The 26,408-nt window shown below is 40.7% G+C and overlaps 3 protein-coding genes across 4 annotated transcripts in view; all 3 read left to right on the top strand.

The window, feature by feature from the left end:
• The window catches only part of map3k15 (mitogen-activated protein kinase kinase kinase 15), a 35,065-nt gene extending 26,073 nt beyond the window's left edge, over positions 1-8,992 (top strand). For both annotated transcript variants that reach the window (XM_058376552.1, XM_058376553.1), the window contains 8 exons: positions 1,874-2,048; positions 2,140-2,328; positions 3,842-3,947; positions 4,040-4,271; positions 4,703-4,824; positions 5,057-5,187; positions 5,630-5,706; positions 5,998-8,992. In XM_058376552.1, the coding sequence (XP_058232535.1) occupies positions 1,874-2,048; positions 2,140-2,328; positions 3,842-3,947; positions 4,040-4,271; positions 4,703-4,824; positions 5,057-5,187; positions 5,630-5,706; positions 5,998-6,094 (1,129 nt within the window). In that variant the 3' untranslated portion in view covers positions 6,095-8,992. The remainder of the gene's footprint in view (positions 1-1,873; positions 2,049-2,139; positions 2,329-3,841; positions 3,948-4,039; positions 4,272-4,702; positions 4,825-5,056; positions 5,188-5,629; positions 5,707-5,997) is intronic.
• A 6,804-nt stretch (positions 8,993-15,796) lies between these two features.
• Positions 15,797-17,774, top strand: LOC131344019 (eotaxin-like). The gene is made up of 4 exons (XM_058375942.1): positions 15,797-16,219; positions 16,624-16,726; positions 17,077-17,154; positions 17,236-17,774. The coding sequence occupies exons 1-4, from the start codon at positions 16,141-16,143 to the stop codon at positions 17,276-17,278; spliced, it is 303 nt and encodes a 100-aa protein (XP_058231925.1). The 5' UTR covers positions 15,797-16,140; the 3' UTR covers positions 17,279-17,774.
• A 1,443-nt stretch (positions 17,775-19,217) lies between these two features.
• Positions 19,218-24,177, top strand: LOC131344020 (C-C motif chemokine 3-like 1). The gene is made up of 4 exons (XM_058375943.1): positions 19,218-19,462; positions 22,485-22,587; positions 22,716-22,802; positions 22,900-24,177. Exons 1-4 carry the CDS (start codon positions 19,384-19,386, stop codon positions 22,922-22,924), a joined length of 294 nt encoding a protein of 97 aa, XP_058231926.1. The 5' UTR covers positions 19,218-19,383; the 3' UTR covers positions 22,925-24,177.
• The last annotated feature ends 2,231 nt before the right edge of the window (positions 24,178-26,408 follow it).

Below are 26,408 nucleotides of genomic sequence, written 5' to 3'. Positions count from 1 at the left end.
TCACGGCAACTCGTTAATGCGCTCGCTCATTAAGTCCATAAACGTCATGGAACAGGTGAGGTCACACATCCAGGTGCACACACACACACACACACACACACAAAGTGCCCATGTTTAAAATCAGCAACTGTTTAGTGAAGATGAACATCTGGCTGCTGGTTTCTGACCTGTGTCCACACGCTGCTCCCAGCTGCAGAGGAACGCTTCTAAAAACGGAAGCGTGGATGAAAAGGTTGCGTAGAAGCGAATCCTAAAGGGTCAGTGAGGAGAGGAAGACCACTCATAAATTCATTAGCCATTAATTGCCCTGTTTCTGTTGCTTAGAAACTGAGGGCTAAATAGTGTTAGCTAACAGAGTCGACCTATGAAGTGCATTAATACACACAAAGAGGAACAAATGGGTTTATGGTGAAGAGAGGAAGACGATGAAGATGAAGGTTTATGGTGAAGAGAGGAAGACGATGAAGATGAAGGTTTATGGTGAAGAGAGGAAGACGATGAAGATGAAGGTTTATGGTGTTTATGGAGTTTATGGTGAAGAGAAAATGAAGAAGTTTCTGGTGCAGCATGTGGTGTGTGTGCTGAGACGTTAGCTGTTAGCCGTTGCTCTCTGTCCTGACATCATGAATAAAGCGGTCACTATATTTTACACATTGAACAGCACACTGTCCTTTTTATCCGGTTCTAGTTACAGTTAATGATGTGGAACGTTGATGAAAGGAGCGAGTTCCTGTTGTCCCTTACTCTAGAGAAGAAATGCAAACTCCTCAAAATGTGTGAGTGTGTTAGAGGTCCTTCTGAAAGGATGATTAGTGATGGAGCTGATGGAGAAGATGGAGCTGATGGAGAAGATAGAGCTGATGGAGCTGATGGAGAAGATGGAGCTGATGGAGAAGATAGAGCTGATGGAGCTGATGGAGAAGATGGAGCTGATGGAGAAGATAGAGCTGATGGAGAAGATGGAGCTGATGGAGAAGATAGAGCTGATGGAGAAGATGGAGCTGATGGAGAAGATGGAGCTGATGGAGAAGATGGAGCTGATGGAGAAGATGGAGCTGATGCACACACAATAACACTCTCACTGTACACTTTTTCTGTATATCTTTGTGTGCACACTGCACTGACACTTTACTCCCTGTTCAATTGGACATTTATATTTGCCTTATATATACATCTACATATATATTTATATATTTATCTTACATATGCACACTGTACACACTGTATTCATTTACTACACCATTTCAGAGTTGATCTTTTTATCTACATATATGCATATACTGTACCTTCTATATATTATAGTCTACACATATATATTTATTTATATTGTTTTATTTTTTCACATATACTATATATATACTATATTATACTGTATTATATTAGCGTATTTTTGTTTTTATATTTGTTTTTTTTATATTTAGTTATATTTGTATACATTATATATTATATTACTATTTCTGTTACTATTTTTATTATTGTTATTTTATTTCATTTAATTTCTCATTATTTATAATATTTACTGCTATATTGATTGATACTACATATATATATATTATATACATATATATATATTATATACATATATATTTATATATACATATATAGACATATATTTGCATATGCATATCTGACACTTGACTTTCAAGTTATTTTCGTTTGTGATTTCTACCATTTAATTTTCCCTAAAGATTTTAATGTTAATTTATGCAGAGGTGGGGGTGGGGTGGTCAGGGGGTCATTTACTTTCGTCCGAGTGTGTGTGGTGATGGTCTGTAGTGCTCGCTGTCCTCTATCCAGGACCCTTAGCTGTATGTCTTTGTGCAGAACCAGTGTGTTGTTCCAGTCAGTGAGTGAAAGCTGTGTTCTCTCTCAGCGTTCCTGATGAAAGCCCGACTTCAGAGGACCGAAGTTCTCCAGCTTCGTCTGAGAACAGCGACTCGGGTCTCTTCCTGCTGAAGAAAGACAGTGAGAGACGCGCGATCCTCTACAAAGTTCTGAACGAGGACCAGGACAAGGTCACGTCCAACCTCTTGGAGAACCACATGCAGGTGCGACCGCTGAAGCTTACAGGGTTCTGTAGAGAAGGTGTGTTCTGTGATTAAGGTAACAGTTGAATCGTGTGTGTGTGTTTGGTCTCAGGGCAGCACAGAGGAGCTGAAGCTGTCTGTAGATCACATAAAGCAGATCATCTGCATCCTGCGTGACTTCATCCGTTCTCCTGAGCGCCGCGTCATGGCCTCCACCATCTCCAAGCTTAAACTGGACCTGGACTTTGACAGCACCTCCATCAACCAGATCCAGCTGGTTCTGTTCGGCTTCCAGGACTCGGTCAGTGTCACGTGTTTGGTGTGTGGAGATGTTGAAGTTTCTATAAAGTGTGAAGTGAGAACTGAATGCTAAAAACCCTCCAACAAAATAAGATTAAAAAAATCTGTTTATATTGAAGATGTTCAGATGTTTGCTCCTCGTCCTTTTCAGCAGTACTGAAGCCACACAGTGCCCTCTGGTGGCTCCGTCCCTCCACTGCAGTGTGTGTGTGTATGTGTGTGTGTGTACATCCCTGCTATATGTGTTGTTTTAGTAATAATATTGCTCTGCAGCAGGATTAAAATGATGGTGCTGTAGGTGATGAAATATCCATTATTTGTCACATATACATTACAGCACAGTGAAATTCTTTCTTCACATATCCCATCCTTGGAGGTTGTGAGTCAGAGCGCAGGGTCAGCCATGATACAGGGCCCCTGGAGCTGAGAGGGTTAAGGGCCTTGCTCAAGGGCCCAACAGTGGTAACTTGGTGGTGCTGGGGCTTGAACCCCAATCTTGCGGGCGATGACCCACAGCCTTAACCACTTGAGCCACCACCACCCCTTTTCTATGTAGGTGCTGTAGGTGATGAAGATGAGGGTGATGAAGGTGCTGTAGGTGATAAAGATAATGAAGATGATGAAGGTGCTGACGGTGATGAAGATGAATGTACTGACAGTGATGAAGGTGCTGTAGGTGATGAATATGATGAAGGTGCTGTAGGTGAAGAAGATGATGAAGGTGCTGATGGTGATGAAGATGAAGGTACTGACGGTGATGAAGATGAAGGTACTGACGTTGATGAAGATGAAGGTGCTGTAGGTGATGAATATGATGAAGGTGCTGTAGGAGAAGAAGGTGATGAATAAGATGACGGTGCTGTAGGAGAAGAAGGTGATGAATAAGATGACGGTGCTGATGGTGATTAAGATGAAGGTGCTGACTGATGAAGATGAAGGTGCTGATGGTGATGAAGATGAAGGTGCTGATGGTGATGAAGTTGAAGGTACTGACAGTGATGAAGATGAAGGTGCTGACGGTGATGAAGATGATGAAGGTGCTGACGGTGATGGAAATGATAAAGGTGATGAAGTTGCTGTAGGCAATGAAGATGAGGGTGATGAAGGTGCTGTAGGTGATGAAGATGAAGATGGTGAAGATGCTAGCTCAGACTACACACACACACACACACTCTCTCTCAGGTGGTCAGGAGCAGCAGGTGTGTTCAGGGTTCAGACTCTTCACTATGGATCTGTGGAAGCTGCTCTGTGTCTCAGCTTTAATTTGTAAACTGAGACTAAAGCTAGTGATGAATTAATCATCACCTGGACCTAAAACCTTGATTAGACATGTCTCGTTGGACACGTTGATTAGACACGTCTCGTTGGACACGTTGATTAGACACGTCTCGTTGGACATGTTCATTAGACACGTCTCGTTGGACATGTTCATTAGACACGGATTAAGTCTCGTCTTTAGGAGAGAAAATCCAGCAGCTTTATTAAAGTCCTTCTGTTCATCTGCTGTGTTTCAGGTGAATAAAGTTCTGAGGAACCATCACATTAAACCCCACTGGATGTTCGCCATGGACAACATCATCAGACGAGCCGTCCAGGCTGCAGTCACCATATTAATTCCAGGTAGGAGTGTGTGATTTCAGGGCCTGTGTGTGTGTGTGTGTGTGTATTAACGCTCCAGACTCTGTTGTGATGAATTTGGATCTTTGCTCCAGAGCTGCAGACTCACTTTGGCCCGGCGTCCGAGAGCGAAGGAGCCGAGAAAGATGCTGACGACGTGGACGTGGAAGAGGACGGAGACTTCGGTGCCGTGGAAAATGTCGCTCCGGAGGACACGGGACTCACGTCGGGGGTCAGCACTCTCAGCTCGGTCATTTCCCATGATTCCCAGCGCCCTCAGCATCCGCTTGGGGCGCAGCTCACACGCCTCAAACAGGAGACCGGCAGGTACATGCTCTGACCGCTCTTTCTGCTCGTTCTGACTGATTGTTCTGATTGGCTGATAAAGTCTGGAGACAATAGCAGCTTTATAACAATGTAATAATACGTTATGGTTTCTATAGCAACAGCACTTTCACAGGGACTTTCAAAAAACATATTCTTGAAAAATGAATGCTAAGCTGAGACAGCGACATCGATTTACATATTCGATCATCTAAATAACTGATAATTAATCAAAACTAATTAATCAATTTATTTAAAACTAATTAATCAGAAATGAAATGAGATGAAATGGACCTGCAGGTAAACATGGATCTGTTGAACTTCATACATATCATCCAGAACAGATCTCCACCTGTGTGTGGACTCCTGCAGGGTTTAGAGTGTTGTAGACTAAACTGGTGAGAGTTTTCAGTTCCTCTGGTCTCACGCTGCAGGCTCCTGGAGGAACTGGTGCAGAAGGAGAAGGAGTACCAGCAGGTTCTGAGGCAGAATCTCCAGCAGAGGGCGCAAGACCTGGAGCTCTTCAGACTGAAGAACCAGCCTGCAGCTGCTCTGAGTGCGTTATTACTCGGATACACGATTCTCTTTCCAATAAAACAAGCAGATAAATCTGTAACTTCTTCATTTCATTAGGCAGAAGTGATTGTGGGGGTGTGTAAACTTTTGCTCTTCACTCATCAGTGAATGGAAACCGAAGCAAGGAGAGACTCTTATGATGATGATGATGATGATGATGATGATGATGATCTGTTTTTCACACACTGATGGGCTCTATGTTGTATTTCCAGATAACGGAATTCTCTCCTCAGCAGAAGCTCCTTCAGCCTCCATCTTCCACATGGCAGCAGAAGCGGAGGCAGATACGGAGCTGACCGAGTGGCTGAAGCAGCAGGGGGTCGATTCACACACTGTCCACAAGGTGACGCTCTGCTGCAGGGATTCAGGGAGATACGCTCTTACTCCTCATCAAACCACTGATCCTCCCATCCTCTCATCTTCTTATCCACCCATTCTCTCATTCACTCATCCTTTCATCCTCTCATTCATTTATCTTCTCATCTTCTCATTCACTCATTTACTCATCCTTTTATCTTTTCATCCTATCATTGATTGACTCATCCTCTTAGTCATTCTTCCCTTCATTCACTCATCCTCTCATCTTCACATCTTCTCATTCTCTCATCCACTACTTTGAAGATTATCTGCTGAACTTGTGCATTACTCTGCCGTTTATTTTTTATCGCTTTATTGTTATTTTCTTCATGTGCCTGTCATTTCAATGGCACTTCTGGTTTTGACATAATCCACTCCCCCGGAAGTGACATCACTAACTTTGTGTGTGTGTGTGTGTGTCTGATCAGTTCGTGTCAGAGGATTACACACTAAACGACATTCTCAACGACGTCACCAAAGACGACCTGCAGCACATGAGGCTGAGGTTAGAAATCGTTTTCTACGTTAACTTCTATACTTTACATCGACTTCCTTCCTATGAGTAGTGTCCATGTCTCAGTGAGGAGTTAAATAATAAAATTGTAAAAAATAATAAAATAATAAAATTAATCAAATAAAAAAATACTGATCTCTGGATCATTATTAACTAATTACTAGAAATGTCCAACAGGGGGAGCTGTGGAGGTGTTGAGTAAATTCTGAGAAAATCTGTGATCTGATCTCACACTTTTTGTGTGTGTGCGTGTGTGTGTGTGTGTGTGTGTGTGTGTTACAGAGGTGGTGTGTTGTGCCGTATCTGGAAAGCCATCCAGAGGCACCGAACCCGAGAGCAGAGGAAAATACGGAGTGATGATGAGACATCTGAGGGATGAGCAGAAGCTCAGATCTCCCTCTGAAGAACTTCTTAATTGACCTCATGCTTTAAAACATGCACACACACACACTCACACACACACACACACACACACACACACACATGGAAATATCCCGCTGCCGTGTTTCCTTGTCGCTCCACTGGTTCCTCCGTTCTGTTTTCAGCTCTGATTTGCATGTGAGACTTTTCCCTTCCTGAACTTTCCCTGTGGATAAAACAGTTCCTCTGACCTTCTCTGGGGAAAATCCGCTGCACTCCTCCGATGTTTGTGTTTGTGTTTTAGTGGTGTTGTTGGTGGTGTTGTCGTTCTCAGTATTTTCTCCCTTGCTGTGATGCTGTGATAGTTGACAGCAGATCCTGCGATGTGATTGGCCGTCATCTCGGTGCATTCCTCACGCTCACACGCTGAAGCTCACGTGTGTTCAGAGACGTCGGGTTGATCAAAGCGACCTAACGCGACAACAGGGAACATGAAGGTCTGTTTTTTTGTGTGTTTTTATGCACAAGTCTGAACATGTGCTATAAAACAAAACAGATTCCCGAGCAGTCCTTTTTTTTTCTTTTTCTTCTTCCTGTTGAACTGCTTCATGGATGATATTCAACACTTCTTTAGAAAATTCAGTCTAATAACAGGAAACATAAACAGTGTTAAGGATTATTCTTCAGAATATTGACCCTGAGTGAATAAATCTACAGAAATATGAATAAATATTGATCAGGAATGTTAGAGATTTTGTTGCCCTCAGGGACTGGCCCTCAGTCTGTGTGGTGTGGTGTGGTCAGTGAAGTAAAGCGGTCCTGATGTGGTCAGTAACACAGACGTCTCTTCTTCACCTCGCTTGGGATTCGGATGCCTGAAGCCCGACGCTGGAGATGTGAATGTGGCTCAGAGCATTCTTTATCTTAGCATTAGCAAAGTTTCTAAATGCAGATTATTTTTTACTCGGTCGGTCGTGTGCAAAAAGAAAAAAACAACAATATTTATTCTCTAACAGAAATAACCTGAGAAATCAGATAGAGAGTAAAAAACGATTCAGTCCTAAAAGGTGGAATGTTCGATAAACATCACACAAAGAAATGGTCTGCTTTCATCTTTCCGTGTTTTGAGTTCCCACTTCCCACATTTCACACTATTTTGTGTGTGCAGGTGAATAAGATCAAATGGCTAAATAAAATAAAATAAACTCGACTAAGGTTCACCTGGACAAAGAGACCTGCAGGAATCTCAAACTTTCAGCCTGAAAACTCTAAGAAATGAAATCAGCTGGTTAAAAATTTAGAAAAGCCACAAAACGGCGTCTGTTTAAAAAGGTTTTGTGCAATAAACAGAATAAACTAGCAGTTTAGCATCCGGTTAGTCGTTTAGCTGAAGAAAAAAAAACAACAACAAAAAATAAATAAATGAAATTAATTTTTATTTATATATCAAGATGGCTTTTTATTAAATCTGAACTTTTACACATCAGTATTAATAGATCTGCTTCTGGTGGCTAAGAGCGAGCTGCTCCAGGTGATGATGATTTTCGTTTCATTTCATTGTCTGTAGCGCTTATCCGATCTATACTTGGGTCACGGGGAGCCTGTGCTCAGGCGTCATCAGGCATCACAGAGTGCCAACCCATCGCAGGGCACACACACTACAGGCAATTTAGAGACTCCAATCAGCCTAGAAGCATGTCTTTGGACTGTGGAAGGAAACCAAGCACGGGGAGAACATGCAAACTCCACACACACAGTGAGAGGGAGCGAGACTCGAACCCAGGACGCCGGAGGTGTGAGGCCACTGATGATGATATTTGTGTTTATTTTTTTAAAATTTTTTATAAAACACATTTCCGTGTGAGTGTGTGTGTGTGTTTCACTTTTCAGAGACTATCTAGGAATAAATCAGTCAATCAATAAATATTCAGTATATTTGATTTATAATTTTTTCTCAAACTGGAGTATGAAGATTGATGAAGAGTTTTATCATCGTTCATATTTTCATCAGCAGTCAGAAGTTTAATACGCTTTTCACTTTTATTCCTTTAAATGAAAGACTCTAAAGGTTTAATGATGAAGAATCTGTGATAAATGTTAACATATGGGTTTATTTCTTCATCAGAACTTATATCTGAAGTAGTTTTCATGTGAAATTAAGATGAAGTGAATGAGCAGGAGCAGTGAGGAGCTCAGGCCTGGGGTGAAGCTCCTCGTCAAAGAGAGAGAAGAATTTATAAGATAAGAGTTTTTAATTCATTCACACGTCTCTGAGTCATGTTCATCATCACGTTCATCATCACGTTCATCATCACCTTCATCATCATGTTAATTCCCAGTCCTGATTAATCTAATTTACTCTAATAGAAAAATGTACCAAGGACTTCTGGATGATGGGGTGCACAAACTTTTGACTGGTGGTGTAAATATAGCTCGTGGTATATATATATATAATATCTTATCATATCTTATCATTAATAATAATAATTATTTTATTATTATTATTATTGTTTATATTTTACTAAAAATAATAATTATTATTTTTTTAAATTATTATTATCATTATTGTGTGACATTTCTGCTTCAGAATGTGAGAAACCCGACACGTGATCCGTGAATGTTGCATTGAAAAACTGTTTTACTGCCCCAGCATGCGGAGCTGAAAGTGATCTTCAGTAGCCGTGTTCCAGCTGCAGAAGCATCTCAAACATTTCACCTGGAGGGGTGAAGACCAGAAAACCTTCAACACTCCAACATTCCTGAAAACACACGCCAGTTTACCTCACACACCCTGATTCATCAGAACTGACAATTCATTACGGCGGGGGGGAGGGTGTGTGTGTGTGTGTGTGTGTGTGTGTGTGTGTGTGAGTAAAAGCTCCACCCTGTGAGTTTGTAATAAATCCGTTGGTGAGTAGTTAAAGTCTGTGTCTTCTTGTGTGTGTGTGTGTGTGTGTGTGTGTGTGTGTGTGTGTGTGATTCAGTGCAGCCTCCAGGGAAACTGTGTGAGTAAATGAACAGCTATTCAAATAAACCAGTTTGTAATAATGAGAAAGTTTCTCCAAGATGAACATGGTGTAGTTTGCTGTTCCGACACAGAGGCCACTCCCTGTCCTGTATCAGTCTTTTCCATGGCTCATTATGGAGCTGTCTCACACCAATTAAGCAATTAATCTCCACCTCAATCATCTGCATGTGCTAATTAATCAATGCACCAAAAAACTGCACACACTGCTTTCTTAAATTCGTCAGAAATCAGAGCTGAATATTTTTTTGAACATCAGCCCCTGAAAATCCATTCACACCTTACTCCTGAAAAGAAAACCAGGTGATAACTCCGCCTCTCTCTTAATGTTGACCAATCAGGTTCATTCATATGAGACAACTTTTGGGGAATTATGGTCAGAGGTAGTGCTTTACCTGGTCACATGGTCCACATTGATTAAGTTAAAATTATTGTGTGTGTGTGTGTGTGTGTGTTTAATGTTTGACTCCACTCACCTGACCACATGACCCTGACTCCACCCACCTGACCACATGACCCTGACTCCACCCACCTGTCTTGTGTTTCCTGCAGATTATTTAATTGAATTTGCCTTTATTTTTCACATATACATTACTGCACAGTGAAATTCTTTCTTTACATATCCCATCCTTGGGGTCAGAGCATTGTATCAGCCATGATACAGCGCCCCTGGAGCAGGGTGGGTTGGGGGCCTTGTTCAAGAACCCAAAAGTGGCAGCATGGCAGTGCTGGGGCTCAAACCCTGATCTTCTGGTCAACGACCCAGAGCCCTAACCTCTTGAGCTACCAGCATACCACCAATTAGTGTCTGTTACGCTCTGCATTTCATTTCTTTCTTGCTTCTTTTGTTGGTTTGGTTTCTTTTTAATGAATAAAGTTTCAGGATGGATTTTTATGGTTCAGGTCAGGACTTTAGTCATCAACATTTTGGAAATGGTTTTATTCCCTTTAATGGATGTGTGTTTGTCTCAGTGGGATTTGTTTGAGGAAGTTTCTGGAACATTTGTTGGACTTCATGGCTTCATGGCACACACACACACACACACACACACACACACGTCCAGTACCTCAGTCATGTTGGAAACACATCTCAGGATGATCAGAGCAGACAGGACGCAGCTCAGCTTCAGCTCACCTCTCCAAACCTCTCTAAACATGTGATTTCAGAAACTGTGAGATTTGAGAAACATGATTTTACTTTGTCACTGTAGATTATTTTGTGTCTGTATAAAATTAAACAAATCGAAGGCTGTGAATACTTTTTCTCTAACCCTAACCCTACAGATTTTCCATTAGTTTTCTTAGTTTAAACCTCATGGTTTCCATGGTAATCCTCCTCAAACAAGCTGAGAATAAAAGAGATAAAAGGGAATTAGCTTACAGATGCAATTCAGTCTGATTTCTGTGACACCTATCATGAAATATTCATGTGTTTGAAATGGAAACAGAATTATTTTCATGTTATTAATGCTACCGTACACAAAGCCCAGTGTGTTTCCTAAACAGTGCCTCCAGACTTGTTCCACTTTGGCTGATGTCGGAACTTCAGCTAAATAAATAAATAAATAATGAATAAAGTAAAGGAATCATGTAGTGGAGCGTGTGTACAGGTCCAGGTGTGACTCTGAAGCTAACTCACACTGAGTTTAATGCACCAGCACCGTGTCGGTTTACAAAACTGGATTTTCGAGACATTTCTGCACTCACCAGGACGAGAACTGTCGAGACGGAGCCAAAAAACTGTCTGTAAAAAAATAAACATCAGCTCATAAGGAAATAAGTGTTACGAGTTGTTTATTATAAATGTTTTTTGACTCATCCACAGAACTTTCCATCCTCAACATGTCTCGTTCCTTCACCAACCCTCCTCACGGCTTCTCACGAGGGCTTTTACCAGCAAGTCACACGTGGAAGCTTCTGGGGTCATAACAGAACCTTCAGAAGATGTATTTCCCTATCAGAAAGAGCTCCTAGCAGAACCCCTGAAGAACCTTTTTTCTAAGAGTCTGAAAAGTACTGAGAGCTAAATGTGAAAGGTTCTAGACCTGAAGAATAAACAATTGAGGAGAAGCTTCATTCAGAGGAGACTGGATCATTAAAGGTTCTGCTTAGAGGAAAGGGTTTTGTTGTAGGTTTCTATGTATACTAAGTCCAGAATAAGTTCTTTAAAAATAAACACACACACACACACACACACACACACCCCTACCCACTGAACATTTGTCTTTAGACTTCTGAGAGGTTCAGATAAGATGAACTGTAACTGCGACTCGGTGGCGCAGTCACAAAGCCAAGGCTACATAGCAGGTAATCTTAGGGTCCTAGGCAAGCACAGGTTCCTGAAGATAGTCTTCCATGTAGGAGCTAATGATATACACCTTCGTCAGTCTGAGGTTACTATGAGTAATATTGTAGAGGTGTGTAAATTAGCGAAGGCGATGTCTGATGCTGTAGTATGCTCTGGCCCCATCCACTCGTCCACAGTCGGAAGCTATCTCAGATCTTGATTTTGTTTCATTCATTCAGATGCGCAATGTGCCACGTTACCGTATGAAGCGTACATTTACATCTGCTACTGCAGAGAGATTTACCAATAGTCTCCCAGAATTATCACACATGATTGGTTCGCCGTCTGACCCTACAGAACTTGATCAGGTGACTGATTACCTTCAGTCAGTGTCTCTCTACACCCTAGACACTGTAGCTCCACTTAAATGGAAAATAATTAAAGAGAAGAAACTAGCACCCTGGTACAACGACCACACACGAGCTTTAAAACAATCAGCTAGGAAACTAGAACGTAAATTTTTATTTAGCACTGTAGCAAAACTAACTAGGAGTAAAACCACTGTAGAAAAGCGCACACCATCTACATTTAGCAGCAATGACTTCATGAATTTTTTCACTGGAAAAATTAATAATATCAGGCAGATAATTCAGACTATTAATTTAAAACCATATTATTTGATAGATAATCCTTTAGATAATATAGCTATTTCTGATCAGAGCTTAGAGTGCTTCACTCCACTTCAAGAGCCTGATCTAATTTCACTAATTTCTTCTTCAAAACTTTCTACCTGCATCCTAGATCCTTTGCCCACATCTTTCCTTAAACAGATATTACCAGTAGCTACTGAACCCCTTCTAAAAATCATTAATTCTTCCCTAAGCACTGGCTATGTGCCTAAATCTTTTAAGCTAGCAGTTATCAAACCCCTGATTAAAAAACCGGACCTCGACCCCGGTCAGCTGTCTAACTACAGACCTACTATCAAACCTGCCCTTTATCTCCAAGATCCTAGAAAAGGCTGTAGCACAGCAGTTATGTTCAGACCTTTTATTTATGAAATGTATCAGTCAGGATTTAGACCTCATCATAGCACAGAGACAGCACTGGTTAAAGCGGTCAATGACCTGTTACTGACCTACTACTTGATAGGCTAGAACATGTTGTTGGTGTTAAAGGAACAGCCTTCTCCTGGCTCAGGTCTTATTTGACTGACCGTTATCAGTTATCCCCACAGTTATGGAACAGCTTTCCAATTAGTGTTGGGGATTCAGACACAGTCTCAGTGTTTAAGTCTAGGATGAAGACACATTTGTTTAGTCGAGCTTTCAGTGTAAAGTTATTCTTAGGTAAAAAAGCAGATCTGGAAGGTTCATGGCTTCTGGCTCTCCCTTTTAGTTATGATGTCATAGCTAGTCTGGCCGGAGTCCCTGCCTGCACTTTACACATAATCTACATTGTCTTTAAACATCACGATCATCACATATCATCAGAATCATACTTAATGTCTTTCTCTTTCTCTCTCTGTCTTTTTCGATCGAGCTATACACCCCACTCCTGAGCTCCCAGTGTTCTGAGTTTCCAGTATGACCACTGACCACTGACAGAGTGACAGTGACAGAGCCACTGAGGGACTTTCACACCGTCAAGGATCTGCTGTTACATCTGTCAGCTTGTGACAGCAAGGAATTTGTGTCTGTAATGACCTCAGAAACTACACTGACCTCATAGTTCCTAATGGGCCTTTGGTTCCTGTTGTAGAAAGGACATTATAAATATAGTGACTTTATAGACTTTAAAGTAAAATAACATTTTAATTTAACAAATTTAAAGAGTACCATGAAATAAACATGAAACAAAATGATAAACTAACATAAACTGAAATAAAATAACATGAAATCATGAGAGAATCATGCATGAACTGTTTTTCTTTATCTATCTCTGTAATTGGTCTTGGTTTTTGTTGTTGTTGTATGTTCCAGCATGTCATGATGGTGTAAACTGTAGATTATTGCAGCTGCAGAGAGGTTTATATGATGAACACACTTCCTTCCTTTATCTTCTAGAACATTCCTTATTCTGTATCTGCTGTGAGTCTGATGTCACAAGCAGTGAGATTAGACCTCAGAGCTGGATCAGGGTTAGGTTTAGACTGACGCTTAAATTTACATCAACACAAACCCAAAGTTTTTGAGTTTCTGACTGATGCAGTAATTTGTCTTAATTTTCACAGATCAGAAATGCAAATAGAAATGGTCATAAAAAGTATGAAGATTTACCGGTTCCTTCATTTTTACACACAGGTGTAAACAGATAAAACTGATAAAGCTTTCACACACACACACTTCCTCTTCTGCTTCCTCGGGGGCTGTATAAAGCCTGATAAAGAGGCTGTATGTGAAGAGCACACTGGTAAATCTGCTAATGATTGACCCTGAAAGACAGAGACAGTTTCTTTGAGCGTTATTCTAGTCCACAGTCCAGACAGAAACAGCGTGGGAAAATCATCAAGAAATCCAGAGGTAAAAGTCAAGGTCAAATCCATAAATGAACAAATGAGTAAAAACTTGGCTATATTAAAGAATGGAAAAGTGGCAGCAGACCGAACGACAGCCATTATAACAAAACTGAGCTTTAGATTTTTGTGAAAAATGTGTTCTTAACCTTTGACCTACATTTCAACACTTTACTGTCAGGAAAAAAGAAAGTGCACTCTTTATTTCTCAGGGCCTAAACAACACCATTGTGCTCCTCAACACCACCTATAAACAAACTTAGGTGAGAACAAACAGCACACTGATTTCAATATGGAGTCGTTTCATTTCCCAGAAAGTAAACCAAAATTCAGAAACATTCAGAGGGGAAAAAATAAACAAATAAATAAACAAATATTTACTTCCACAATCACAATCTACCCCTAACGCTATCCGCTATCCCCTTACCCCAACCACTATCCCTTAATCCGTAATGCCTAACTCCCAACCCTAATCCCTAACCTCCAACCCTAATCCGTAATCCCTAACCTCCACCCTAATCCCTAACCCTAACCCCTTACTCCTAACCTTCTACCCTATGCCTCACCCTCTCCATTGGACTGTAAACAGATTAAAACTTTTTTTTTTTTAATATGAGAGGAATCTAAAACATTTTGAAATTGCATCATTTCAAAAACAGCTATGTAAATTCTTTATTCGATACGACTCAGAGAGATAGAGAGAGAGAGAGAGAGAGAGAGAATATCTTGATGAAATGGTTTAATTTCCACACTGGACTTCCTGTAACATGAGCAGGAAGAGGGGTTGTTTACTGTAGTGTGTGTGTGTGTGTGTGTGTGTGTGTGTGTACTGTTCTGTTCAGGTCTCTCTGATACAGTGACCACTAAAGTAGGAGGAGTTAAATGTTAACTTTAACCGCAGATTATTAATTTAAAGGTACAAAATACAAGTTATATTTTTAGCTCCTTTACTTTTTTTGGTCCCTATTTAAAGCAACATCTTGTGTTTTCCTGAAACATTAACCCCGTGGAGCAGCAGAATAACCGGACACTTTTCCATGCAGTGGTCATGACGGACGTTAGTAAAATGTCATTAGTGAAATATTTCACTGCTTTATTTCTTCAGTTCTGTTTTACTTCACACTTTGAGAGGGATTTTACCTAGATGAAATGTATTTACATGAGTAAATAAGTTTTATTCTTCTTATTCTCCCGTACTCTCTTGGAACGTTCAGAGTTCTAGAGATATTTTTTACACTTAACTGTGACTCATTTAGGCTCATTATCACTTATAAATATTCTAAACATTTCAAATATTTCATAAACATGTACTATATATTACACAATTACCTGGAAAACATCAAGATAATTAACATTAAAATATTTTCACATAACTGTGATCTGATGCTGTAGGTCTGCATTTACATCAATCAGTCAATCAACCAATCACTCAGTCAATCAAAAAAACAGTCAATCAATCAGTCAATCAGAGGCATGTCCTGGCAAAATAAATGAGTTAGTTATTTACTGTATAAGTCACAATTTACTTTCTGATTTATTCAGATTGAAGAATTAAAAAACACACAGTGCTGCTCTGTTTATTCTCACGCTGCGCGCAGGACAGATGAGTTTAAAACATGTTTAGATGTGGGTGTATGTTAAGTAAAGCCTCAAGCTGGAAGTAAAAGCTATATGAACTACTAATTATTCAAAATGAAATTAATATGTTTCATTTTTCCAATAGAATTCAGTCTGAAGGTGTTGAAAGAGCGCCTGAGGTTCAGGAAGTGTTGCAATGAACAGACAGGAGTCGTTAATCTTGTGATAAGAGATGAGAATGAACTTGACTCCCGGACATGTGTGCAGCCTGTGCTGAAGTTTCCATTCTCCATTCTCATGTTGTTCATGTACATACAGAATACACACACACACACACACACACACACACACAACTATAGAGCATACAGAGCCTGAGTGAGTTGAACAGAGGTCACCGTCAGGTGTTAAGCACATGTGTGTGTGTGTTAAAGAGGTGTGTTTACAGAAGATGGAATGCGGAAAGATCTGTAGTGTGGCTGCACCACTCCGATTGTGAGAGACCAGTGGAAAAAAGGGAAGAAAAAACACAGATCCAACGCTATCCATGTGGGAAAGTCCCAGGAGGCAAGGTTTAAAACTGTGCAACACGCTGCAGGACAGAGAGAGAGAGAGAGAGAGAGAGAGAGAGAAAAGAAGGAAAAGAAGAACGGATAAAATATCATGACTACCTTTAAGATTTCCACTGGGAGGTTTCTGTTCCTCCTCATCCTCACTGCCTTCATCATCAACACAGAAGCAGGTGAGATTAGAACAAAAATACAATTCTGTCATGTAGAAATCTTTATTTATAATAAATATGGTTTAGAGATGAAGCTTTGTCTTCATGTGAAAATGATTCTGGAGACTGAAAAGTGTTTGCACTTTGCTGTGAAATTCTGTCCTGGAGTTCTGTGAGAAGTTGAACACAGTTTGTGTCGTTAATCATTACGATGAAGATGAGCTAGACTTTCTGCATTTTTGTGATCCTGCACCTGCGATCCTGCATCAGTGACAGACATGCGGATTAATGAGCATTACTCAGCAATGAGCATTGAGCATTAATAAATATTACACTGCTACCTGATCTGAGTGAGGTATGATCACTGTGTCATGATCTCATGAATAGAATTAATCACAAAAATCTCCTCTCGCCTCGTCTCATAGCTCGCTGCTGCTTTTCCTACACGCAGAAGCCTGTTCGCTGCGGCCGGCTGAAAGGCTACTCCATCCAGGAAATCACTGGAAACTGTGACATCAGAGCGATAATGTGAGTCTCCACCTGTTACCGTGGTTACGCTGAAGGATCAAATCTAAATAATAATAATAATAATAATAATAATAATAATAATAATAATAATAATGTTCTACTATAGTTAGGCATTTCCATAGCAACACTGTTACCATGGTTACCGTGGTTACCTTGAAGAACCTTTATAAATCTGTAGCAGTAGCTAGTAGCTAGCAGTAGTAACCATAGTTAGTGACCATGTAGTAGTAGTAGTAGTGGTAGTTGTCACAGTTACCATGGTTACCATAAAGCTCCACGGTGTAACAGTGTTGTGATGATGATGTCATTCGTTTTTAACCCGGATGCTTTCTTTTCTGTAATTTCTGCAGATTCGAGACGCAAACAGGGAAATTCGTCTGCGCTGATCCGAAGAGGAGATGGACTCAAGAGAGGCTCACGTGCCTACGGTGAGAATCCGGCTCTCTGTAAAGATCTTCTACACGCAGGAACAAGACTTTACATTGAAAAAACATTGTATTTATTTTTAGGAAGAAGGCTGCAGTCATGGGGAATGTGGCGATGCTGAACTGAGGATGATTCCATCTCACAGCCTCAGATTTACCATTATAATCAACTGAAGTCTTCTTATTTTCCTCTTATTAGAGCATCTTAAAGGTGTGCTGTTTTATATACCTGCATTAGAATTTTGGCCCCTTGTGGGAGCCGCAGTCTGACGGTCACATATTGTGCGCTTTGTAACTCAGAGGATGAGCTTGTTTCTGATACATAAACATTTTGGTTTATTTTATGTATAAATAGATATTTTTATTCATCTAAAATGATGTATATGATAAATAAACACTCCTGGATGGATGGATGGATGGATGGATGGATGTGTTCTGTCTTTGGTTTGTCTGGAAAAGCATTTCTTCCTTCTGTATAACGAACAGCATGAAAACTCAACTCTCCTGTTCCTTACCTTTAATAATAATATGAAGTAGAAGACGAAAAAGGATCTTCATCATTTAACTCTTGTATCAATTCAAATGATTCATTTATATATCGATAAGAAATATTAAAAATATCAAACACATTCACATTTTTGACTCAGTTATTTGTTTATTCTTATTCTTATTCTTATTCTTATTCTTATTGATAACACTGACACCAGGCAGAGCCTCACTTGGCTCTCAGAACAGCCTCTGGTCATCATGGCATGGAGTCCACAAGATGTTGGAAACTTTCCTTTGAGATTGCGCTCCATGTCGAGAAGATCTCTGGTTCTGTCACATCCCAAATGTGTTGATTCGGATCTGGTGAGGGTGAAGCAGAAGGCAGAAGCTCAGAAGGTTGGGGTTCAAGCCTCAGCACATCCACTTTCGGGCCCCTGAGCAAGGCCCTTTACCTTCAGGGCGCTGTATCCTAGCTGACCCTGTGCCCTGACCCCTACTATGAAGAAAGAATTTCAACTGTGCTGTAATGTGGATGTGACTAAAATAAAGGTTTCCTCTTCTAAGAACACTGAACATCATCTCCATCTTCATGAATCCAGTCTGCCATGGTCTTCAAGCCATGACTGATGACTGGTAATAACGGCCCAAAGGAAAACATTCCTCACACCATCACCCCCACCTCCACCTCCACCAGCCTGGACACAAGGCAGGTCAGATCTGTAGATTCCTGCTGCTGGTGTCAGATTCTGACCCATCTCCATCTGTGAGTCTCAGCAGAAATGCAGATCCATCAGTCCAGGCTAGATTTGGTGTGGTCCACTGCAGGCTCAGCTTTCTGACAGAAGAAGAACCTGACGTGATCTTCTGGTGCTGCAGCTGATCCTCCTCAGGCCTGACCATTCTCTGTCTCTGATCTCTCTGATCAACAAGGCGTTTGAAAACTATCATAGTAGATTGACTCCACCCCCGATTTACATATTTATTAAGACAATATGAACAGCAGTATGCTCGGGGTTGATTAGAGTTGATTGATTAGCCGTGACTGATTAGCTATGATTACAGCTTCTGCTGCTCACCTGATATTGTTGCTTTAAAAAGAATTGGCAACATTCTATATGATTGTGTTCATACGGGTTCATAAACAAAACAAACTTTTCTGGAATCTTCGTCTTACCGCAGTTAGATAACAGATGCATGAAGAGACGATTAGAGCCAGAGGAACGAGGAAACTAGGAGCATTTTATGCACATCAAAAATGCTGCCCCCCCTCCCTCCAAAAAAAACCCCACACACACACATACACACACACACTCACTCTGCCACACACAAACACACACAATCTCTGCCACACACCCAGACACGCCAAGTGCCAGTCACACCACACACACACACACACACACACACACACACCCACACACCACACACACCACACACCACACACCACACACACACACACACACACACACACACACACACACACACAATCTCTGCCACACACCCAGACACGCCAAGTGCCAGCCACACCACACACACACACACCACACACACCACACACACCACACACACACACACCACACACACCACACACACCACACACACCACACACACACACACACACACCACACACACACACACACACACACACACACACACACACACACACACACACACACACACTACGACACGCGCTCTGCTGTGCAAACCTGTTCAGAGAGGGGAAAAAAGAGAAGAGTGTACAACATCATGGCCAGGTTTAAGATTCCCACTGGGACGTTTCTCTTCCTCCTCATCCTCACTGCCTTCATCATCGACACGGAAACAGGTGAGAAAAACAAGAAATGTTTAACTTTCATATTCTCTTCTTCTTTTTTTAAATGAATATAAATATTTATAAAAATGTCAGATTTTTGTTCCAGCGTGATGTTCGTGGAGTTTGTGGAGTTTGTGATGTTCGTGGAGTTTGTGATGTTCGTGATGTTCGTGATGTTCGTGATGTTCGTGATGTTTGTGATGTTCGTGGAGTTTGTGATGTTCGTGATGTTTGTGATGTTCGTGGAGTTTGTGATGTTCGTGATGTTTGTGATGTTCGTGGAGTTTGTGATGTTCGTGGAGTTTGTGATGTTCGTGGAGTTTGTGATGTTCGTGATGTTTGTGATGTTTGTGATGTTCGTGGAGTTTGTGATGTTCGTGATGTTTGTGATGTTCGTGATGTTTGTGATGTTCGTGGAGTTTGTGATGTTCGTGATGTTCGTGGAGTTTGTGGAGTTTGTGATGTTCGTGGAGTTTGTGATGTTCGTGATGTTCGTGGAGTTTGTGATGTTCGTGATGTTCGTGGAGTTTGTGATGTTCGTGATGTTTGTGGAGTTTGTGGAGTTTGTGATGTTCGTGATGTTCGTGGAGTTTGTGGAGTTTGTGATGTTCGTGATGTTCGTGGAGTTTGTGATGTTCGTGGAGTTTGTGATGTTCGTGGAGTTTGTGATGTTCGTGGAGTTTGTGATGTTCGTGGAGTTTGTGGAGTTTGTGATGTTCGTGGAGTTTGTGATGTTCGTGATGTTCGTGATGTTCGTGGAGTTTGTGGAGTTTGTGATGTTCGTGATGTTCGTGGAGTTTGTGGAGTTTGTGATGTTCGTGATGTTCGTGGAGTTTGTGATGTTCGTGGAGTTTGTGATGTTCGTGGAGTTTGTGATGTTCGTGGAGTTTGTGATGTTCGTGGAGTTTGTGGAGTTTGTGATGTTCGTGATGTTCGTGGAGTTTGTGATGTTCGTGGAGTTTGTGATGTTCGTGGAGTTTGTGATGTTCGTGGAGTTTGTGATGTTCGTGATGTTCGTGGAGTTTGTGGAGTTTGTGATGTTCGTGATGTTCGTGGAGTTTGTGATGTTTGTGGAGTTTGTGATGTTCGTGATGTTCGTGGAGTTCGTGATGTTCGTGGAGTTCGTGATGTTCGTGGAGTTCGTGATGTTCGTGATGTTCGTGATGTTCGTGATGTTCGTGGAGTTTGTGATGTTCGTGATGTTCGTGATGTTCGTGGAGTTTGTGATGTTCGTGATGTTCGTGATGTTCGTGATGTTCGTGATGTTCGTGGAGTTTGTGATGTTTGTGATGTTCGTGGAGTTTGTGATGTCTGTGATATTCGTGAGTTTTCCGGTCATGTTGAAGTTTTCCATGTTGAGGATTAGAGAGTAGAGAAGTGATGAAATGATGACGGATCGTATAATAAAAGAGACGCCGAGCCTCAGTTTCAGCTCAGTTTGTGCTCCTCAGCGTTTTTCTGGTCAGAACTGAAGGAACCTGTGCTGCTGGAGGTTCCACTGAGATCCATACAGAATTGGACTGGAGTTTGCTCCTGTTCAGTTGTGTTCGAGAACTGTCTTTGGCATGTGACACTCCACAGTGCGGCTTCAAATAAAACTCATATGAAAGCGGACACTCAGGCAAAGTTCCAAAAAAATAATCCAAGTGGTATTTTCTTTTCCCTACACAAATGTTTGTATCTTCAAAGTAAACATTGATATCAAACCCATTCCTGCTCTCTGAGATGTTCTCCAAGGTGCTTGTTCATCACAAAAAGCAGCTGAAATTTGATCTTTAGTACTAAAATTCTATGCAAGGTTCTTCACCAGAGGGAAAAACACACGTCTAAAACCCACTGAACTCTGACTCGTCAACTCCTGACTCATTTTAGATCAGACAAAACATCAAAACCTCAGTGGATTCTTCAGACTGATTAAAAATCTGTGGAAGAAGTGGAAGACTGGGGTCCTGGTAAAAAGGATCGATGATGTGAAACAGAGCCCTGATTTTAGCAGCAACTGAAATCTTCTCAACTCTCTGTAGATTAGACATGACCGATCCAAACCTTTTCTCAGTCAAGAATCGAGTAAAGAGTCAAGATTCTTTTATTGTCAGGTTTCAGAGTACAGAAATCAGAGCTGTCCTCACAGTGCAGTTCTCATATAATGTGATGCAAACTGTACATCCATTATAATATATTATTGATAAATAATTCGATTATTGTAATGATCTATACGATAGATAGATAGATAGATAGATAGATAGATAGATAGATAGATAGATAGATAGATAGATAGATAGATAGATAGATAGACTTTATTCATCCCAATGGGAAATGTACAACTTCCACAGATATATAAGTATATAGATATAAATAATTTATTGCACTACAGTTGATCATTGATTTGTAAATAACGCGAGGGTATTAAAGTGTCTCGGGATGTAAACGTTAAATAATACAGATATAAAGATATAAACATCCTGAGTAATGTGGACAGACACACTGAGGGACAAAGAGAGGGAAAAGTTTTGTGTATAAAAATGCTGGATGAGATTGTTGCTATGCTTCAGTTTGTGTGTGTGTGTGTGTGTGTGTGTGTGTGTGTGTGTTTGTGTTTACAATCCGGCAGCATTTAGCTCCTGTATGGTGTTGAATTAGAAGCTGTTCTTAAGTCTATTGGTTGGTGAAATGATGGACCTGAAGCATTTGCCAGAGGGCAGCAGATTAAATAAGTGATGTCCAGGGAGGAAAGGGACATCTTTAGGATGTTTGAAAGGTGGTCACCCCCTATGGAGGGCTTTCTTGTCCACCTTTGAGCTGCTGGTGCACCAGGTACCATCTACTCTTGCTGGTGGTTTTTCTTAAGGATCCTTAAAAACTAGAGTGCTCTTTTGACTGTTGCTGAGAGTCCAGGAAAGATCCTCAGCAATCCTAATCCTACTGAGTGTGTGGTCTAATGCTCCTTCAGTTCCTACCTGGTGTGCTTTCATCGTCTCCTGTCCTATAAATTAGGAACCCTTGTGATCTTGTTGGCTTTGTTATTTCCTTACAGCTCGCTGCTGCTTTTCCTACACACACAGGCCTGTTCGCTGTGGACGACTCAGTGGCTACTTCATCCAGGAAATCACCAGAGACTGTGACATCAACGCTATAATGTGAGTCTCGATGAACACCCTGTCTTACTGTAATTAATAAAGAAGGAGAAGAAGGAGGAAGAGGTTTTATCCCGAGCGTCTGCTGATGGTATGTGTATTTTGTTTGTTATTTCTGTATTTTGCTGCAGTTTTAAGACCAGAGACGGGAGATTCATCTGCGCTGATCCCCAAAGGGAATGGACTCAACACAGGATCGCCTGTCTCTATCGCCTGTGGTAATCAGCTGGGTTTCTGTTTTTATTTCAGAAACCATTTAGACGTGGTATTTAACCAATTTGTTTAACTGTAGCATTAAAAACTCTTTCTCTCTAGGGAAAAGGCTGGAAAGATGGCTTGATATACGACTGAACTGAGTCAAGAAGTCAAGTCAAGAAGCCTTTATCGGACAGGATCTTGTTCGGATCTCGTTCGGGAAAAATCGGCCTGCATGATTTGCAAAATAACCTTTATGTTTAATTGTAACTTACTGAAATATTCAGAATTAATCCTCAATGGCATCCTGGATATATTTCTTAATAAAAGTGAGATTTTTTGAGGTTTTCAACTAACGTTTTCCTCCATTAGTCACAACACCGTGCTGTAAGAGGTACAGTGGGATTTATGATCTCTTGCGTTATCTCCACCTGAAGAGCGTGATGCAGCGGCGCTTTAGTGATATAGTGTGTCCAGATTTCACACTAACACCACCATCACTAGCTGAGCTGAGTCTCGGCGTCGCACAGCTACGGTGCATTTTGGGACTTTGGGTCCCGAAATCGGTAATATAATAAGAGTACATAAAAAAGCAGTTATAAATAAAGGACCGTAAAGGAATAGTAGAAAGAGAAAGAAAGAAGAAAAATCTAAAGTCTAAACTGCATAATTTCTATCAGATGTGAATTATTATGCTTTATTTAATAAAACTGCTGTAATAAAAGTATTTTGTGTGATTTTACTCCTGAACTGAGAGAAATCCTGTGCTCTGTGATTAGACTGTGATTAGATAAGGATCCCCTCATATCAGTGATCTGCACCGGGAAGACGTGTTACAGCAGGGTTCAAATATCTTTCCGAAAAATGCAGCGGTATCTGTCATGGGGGTCACGTGTCTAATATATGTCTTATTTTAGATCTTTCTTCAGCCGCTTACTGAGGAATTTTAAAGATTTTTAATATAAAGCATTTTTTGGAGATTGGACATCATCTGGGGTTTGGACCTGACTTCTGTAGAGTGGTTTAAACGTTTTATAATCCCAATAAGCAGCAGTTCTACAGTATATACAGTATGTAGAGTATATATATATATATTATCATTAATATTCTGCCTTCCATCTATATGTCTAGATTCCTGAATATCTGTTCAAATAAAATAAAAGTGAGTAGAAAATAAAAAATTTTTTTACATTCTGTTCATATTGTCAAACATACTGTCTAATTATTTGCATTCTGGTGTGTGTGTGTGTGTGTGTGTGTGTAAATGCCCCCTGCAGGACAAAACTAATCCACAGGTGTGTATTGAGCAGGGGGAAATGTACAGAATCACACCGAATCATGTTTACTCGTTTTTGCTGTACTTTTTTGCTTAAACCATATATGTTCAGGGTAATTAGCTAATTTAAAGCAGTGTGTTCTTAATGTAACTGATTAGCCTGTGTAGGAGAGAGCTAGCATGTGCATACATGTTTGGCTAATCTGAATTAAATTAATTGAACTACAGAAGGTTAGATGTGTGATCTTTTGTCCAAATTCACCACACTTTCACACTATACCATGTAGTTACATCCAAGGGTGTAACTTTGGTTTGGGGCAAAAAAGGGGGGAAATGTTTTGGATTTGAATCCTATTTCCTGCATTTCTATATATTTAGGGCCTATGGTTATACAAACTCCAGGAAATAATGAAGTTGATTATAATGATAAATTCTGCCAAAAAGAATAGTAGGCTCTCTTACTTTCTTTATTGTTTAATAGCAGCCGATCATCAAGACCTGAGAGAATCATTTTATAGAGTCAAAAATGTTCATCATTAATGTTATGTGTGTGAATAAAATGTAAATGATGCGAGACTTAATGTCCACTGTTACACAAACTTTTATTTTAAACTGACCGCTGTAGCTGAAAATGTAAAACAAAGGACTTGTTGTACAGGACGTCTGTCAGAGACACGCCCACCAAACCTCAGGGTTTAGAATAGAAAAATCTAAAAGCTTTTATAAACTATGTGTGTATGTGTTTATGTGTGTGTGTGTGTGTGTGTGTGTGTGTATGTGTTTATGTGTGTGTGTGTGTGTGTGTGTGTGTGTGTGTGTGAGAGAGAGAGAGTGTGTGTGTGTGTGTGTTTTACAGCACTATTGTGTAATATCAGGTGCAGATAGACAGCAGCAACATTAATATGGAATTATATGAAAATGTTGATCATTACTTTAATGATTGTCTTTCGTGCATAAACACCCACCCTTAGTTAATAAACACATTAAAATATTTACATTCCTGCTGCTAATTTTCTGTGCAACACAAATACCTAAAGTAGATCATTTTTATGCCTCCAATGCTGTATTATAGCAGGGTAGGAAGTAATGATCTGTAATCCTTACTTCTGTAATCCAAAAGGATGGGAAAATAGAGAACACAATAGATACAATAGACATTCAGGGTTGAATACACTACTTATTTGGTACACAGGATGCAAGATTGTCACACAATCTCACAAACAATAAAAAATGTAACTTCCTTCTGGAGTTTCATCTCTGACTGAGGCGCAAGCGCGATATCTGTTCATTACACCTTTCAGTCAGCTAGTTTTAGAGGGAGCACGCGACGTTCCTGCCCATGGACACGTGCACTGACACAGGTAGACTCTCTGTGCTCGGTCCTGCTCCTCCGTGGCGATGACGGAGTGTGGTTAAATATTCATAAAAAACCAATTTGAAAGTGGGGGAGACATGTCCCCCCTGTCCATAGTGGAAATTACGCTCCTGGTCACATCTCTGATTGACTGATTTTTTACTTCTGCGTAAATAGCGGTAATATGATGAGATAATATTTATATTTACAGAGAAAACATCCCTCGATGACTGCTGGGTTCCATGAACTAACTGTGAGAGCAGCATCTCAGATAAAAGCCACAGCACCTTAAAACAAGTCCTTAGCAAGTAACAGGCAGTCCCAGTCTAGGTTAGGACCCAGTCTAGAATAGGATCCTGGTGTGCAGACCGAAGAAGGGCCCAGCGCTGCATTCTCGTAGCAGCAAGTGAGGGAATACCAGAATGTGAGCCAAGGATGGATGTGAGAGATCTGTGGTCAGTTAACAGAGTGAATCGTCTTCCAAACAAGAAGTGGTGGAATTTCTTTACCCCAAACACAATAGTCAGTGCTTCCCGCTTTATTTGAGCATAATTACATTCTACCTTGCTCAGGGTTCGCAATGCGAAAGCGATTGTTTTTTCTTCACCAGATGGCATGATGTCCATCTGACTCCACAGCATCTACCCCGTAAGGTGACGCATCACAGGTCAGCTGTACTGGCAAAGCTGGGTTGAAGTGAGTGAGGGCTTCAGATTGGGCCAAGGCTAGCTTTACCTCTTTGAATCCTCCTCACATTGTCTAGCCCACTTTCACGGGCTGGATTTGTTCAGTAGTTCGTGCAATGGTTTTATCCTGTTTGCAAGACACAAATTTCGCATAGTAAGTCAACAGTCCCAAAAATGACCAAAGCTGACTCACATTTTGAGGAGACAGCGCTTCAACAATCGCCTTCACTTTTGATGGAGCTTTGTACTCTACAGAAAGACGGAAAAACTCACACTTGTCCCTCCTAACCTTCAGTCCAAAACTCTGCAGTCT

Source organism: Hemibagrus wyckioides, linkage group LG23 (genome assembly GCF_019097595.1).
Source record: "Hemibagrus wyckioides isolate EC202008001 linkage group LG23, SWU_Hwy_1.0, whole genome shotgun sequence".
Taxonomy (NCBI): Eukaryota; Metazoa; Chordata; class Actinopteri; order Siluriformes; family Bagridae; genus Hemibagrus; species Hemibagrus wyckioides.
This window is presented reverse-complemented; position numbering and strand designations above follow the sequence as displayed.